The following is a 1,810-nucleotide window of genomic DNA, read 5'->3' as shown; positions in this document are numbered from 1 at the left end:
AATCTGCCACATTTACGACTGCAGAGTCAGCATGCATAGATTTCCAGGAGTGCTCTTACAGGGCTTGAGGTTACATTGAGACGTATTGGTGGACTGCAGTGAAGCCTACCTTCTCCAGGGGAATCTACACAGAGATCTTTGATTCTAAGCCCAGCACTCTTGTGGGAAGCCTCTGCGTACATGGTCTCCTGGGCTCCTGTGAGTGGGATGAGAGAGTGATGGGCCCTCTGTTCTCTGAGGGATGGGAGTAAGAAGCACTTCGTTCCTCAGAAACATGTCAGTGCTTTCTGTCTCACCTTTCAGTGGGAGCAGGGCCTACGGACCAGAAAAAACATCAAAGAAAGCCTAAGAACTTGGGGACTTCTGGCAAAGAAGTTGGAACTAAGTGTTCTGATGATACCACTCATCCAGCCTCCTCAGCACAGAGGGGCTCCTCAATCTCAGGGGATACTCTCTCCTCCCAGACTGGTCTTTATCCAGAAATCTTTCTAGCCTCTTCTTATCTCTGGGCTGTCCTTGGTCTCTGGTAAAGACCTCAGCCCTCCTACCCAAACTCTGTTGGTCTTTCAGCTCCTGTCCTTCCTCCTGAGCAGTCAGGGAATCACCAGCTTGCCCTATTTCTCCTATCTACTCTGTATTTTTTACCACAAGGAGTGGCTGGGGGGCCAGGGATTGTTGGGAAGAGTCTCTCATCCAAGAACCAGTGGATCTCTGATTCTGCAAGTGTTACAGACTGGGTGAGGCTGAGTCCCTGAGGTGCACCAAGGGAGGAGGGGAAATGGCTGAAAGTAGCTGACCAGCTGGGTGGCCTTGGGCAAGTGTCTTCTCTCTCTGGGTCATGATGACCTAGGCTGGATGATCTCCGAGGTACCTTCCAGCTCTCAAGAGTATAGGGAAGGGAACAAAGGGAAGGCTGGGGATGCTGGAGGCTCTGGGAAGGGACAGACAGACCTATCCCTGCCTATAATCACCTTAATTTTGTCAGCAGGAGGAATGGCACCAGCTGTGGCCCGGCTACTTTTCCTCCAGCTTGTTCTAGGATCAGCTCTGGTCCTGGGTATCAACCTGTGGAGTGCCATCAAGAACTTCAACCACTTATTCATAGACTTCCCCCGGGTTGAGTACTCAAGCAAGTTCCAGGGCTACTGTAATGGCATTATGAGCTATGTGAGAGGCAGAATGCAAAACTGGGATTGTCCAAAGATCCATTACTTGGTACATGTCCCCTTTAAATCCATCCGGAAGTACTGCAAGCATAGTGAGAACTTCTGTGAGAACTACAACCACTACTGCACATTAACTAAGGACTCCTTCCCCCTCACGATCTGCCAACTGTCGGACAAACAGCCGCCTACCAGCTGCTACTACAATACCACCCTAACCAACCAAAAGCTCTACCTGCTCTGTTCCCGCAAGTATGATGCTGATCCAGTAGATATCATTGGCCTCTTCTAGGGAAGGGGAGCTTTAATTCTGAACCACCCCCCATCTCTGCCTCTAACAGCTAGCCTTTTCCTATTCCCAAAACACTGATCCCTGGCACAAGTCTTCCTTCCTGACTTCCTAGACAGGCAGTGTCCTTTTCTCCCAAGAGACTAGGTAGGCAGGGAAAATGTCCAAAGTTTTGGCCACCATCCAAAGTCATACTGTCCACTAGGCTCTTTCCAACTTGTTTATAGCACCTCTTGCCCCCAATTCTCCTTCTTCCAGGGACAGTTTTACCACGAATGAGCTGACTCTGTCCAATTGGCAATGACTGTCCATCCCCTGGGCCAGACCCTGAATCCTGGATGGAGGCCCAGGGCCTCAA

The 1,810-nt window shown here is 50.3% G+C and overlaps 1 protein-coding gene across 1 annotated transcript; it reads left to right on the top strand.

Annotated features, from left to right (window-relative positions):
• The first annotated feature begins 786 nt into the window (after positions 1 to 786).
• Positions 787 to 1,530, top strand: RNASE13 (ribonuclease A family member 13 (inactive)). The gene has a single exon (XM_023540665.2). The coding sequence runs from the start codon at positions 856 to 858 to the stop codon at positions 1,453 to 1,455; it is 600 nt and encodes a 199-aa protein (XP_023396433.2). The 5' UTR covers positions 787 to 855; the 3' UTR covers positions 1,456 to 1,530.
• Positions 1,531 to 1,810: the final 280 nt, after the last annotated feature.

The sequence above is a fragment of the Loxodonta africana genome, chromosome 10 (assembly GCF_030014295.1).
Source record: "Loxodonta africana isolate mLoxAfr1 chromosome 10, mLoxAfr1.hap2, whole genome shotgun sequence".
NCBI lineage: Eukaryota > Metazoa > Chordata > Mammalia > Proboscidea > Elephantidae > Loxodonta > Loxodonta africana.
The sequence above is the reverse complement of the archived record's forward strand: the minus strand, read 5'-3'. Positions and strand labels throughout refer to the sequence as shown.

Bases quoted from the DNA above. Each gene is read 5' to 3' on its own strand.
- RNASE13 (XM_023540665.2), top strand. From the start codon at position 856: ATGATCTCCGAGGTACCTTCCAGCTCTCAAGAGTATAGGGAAGGGAAC.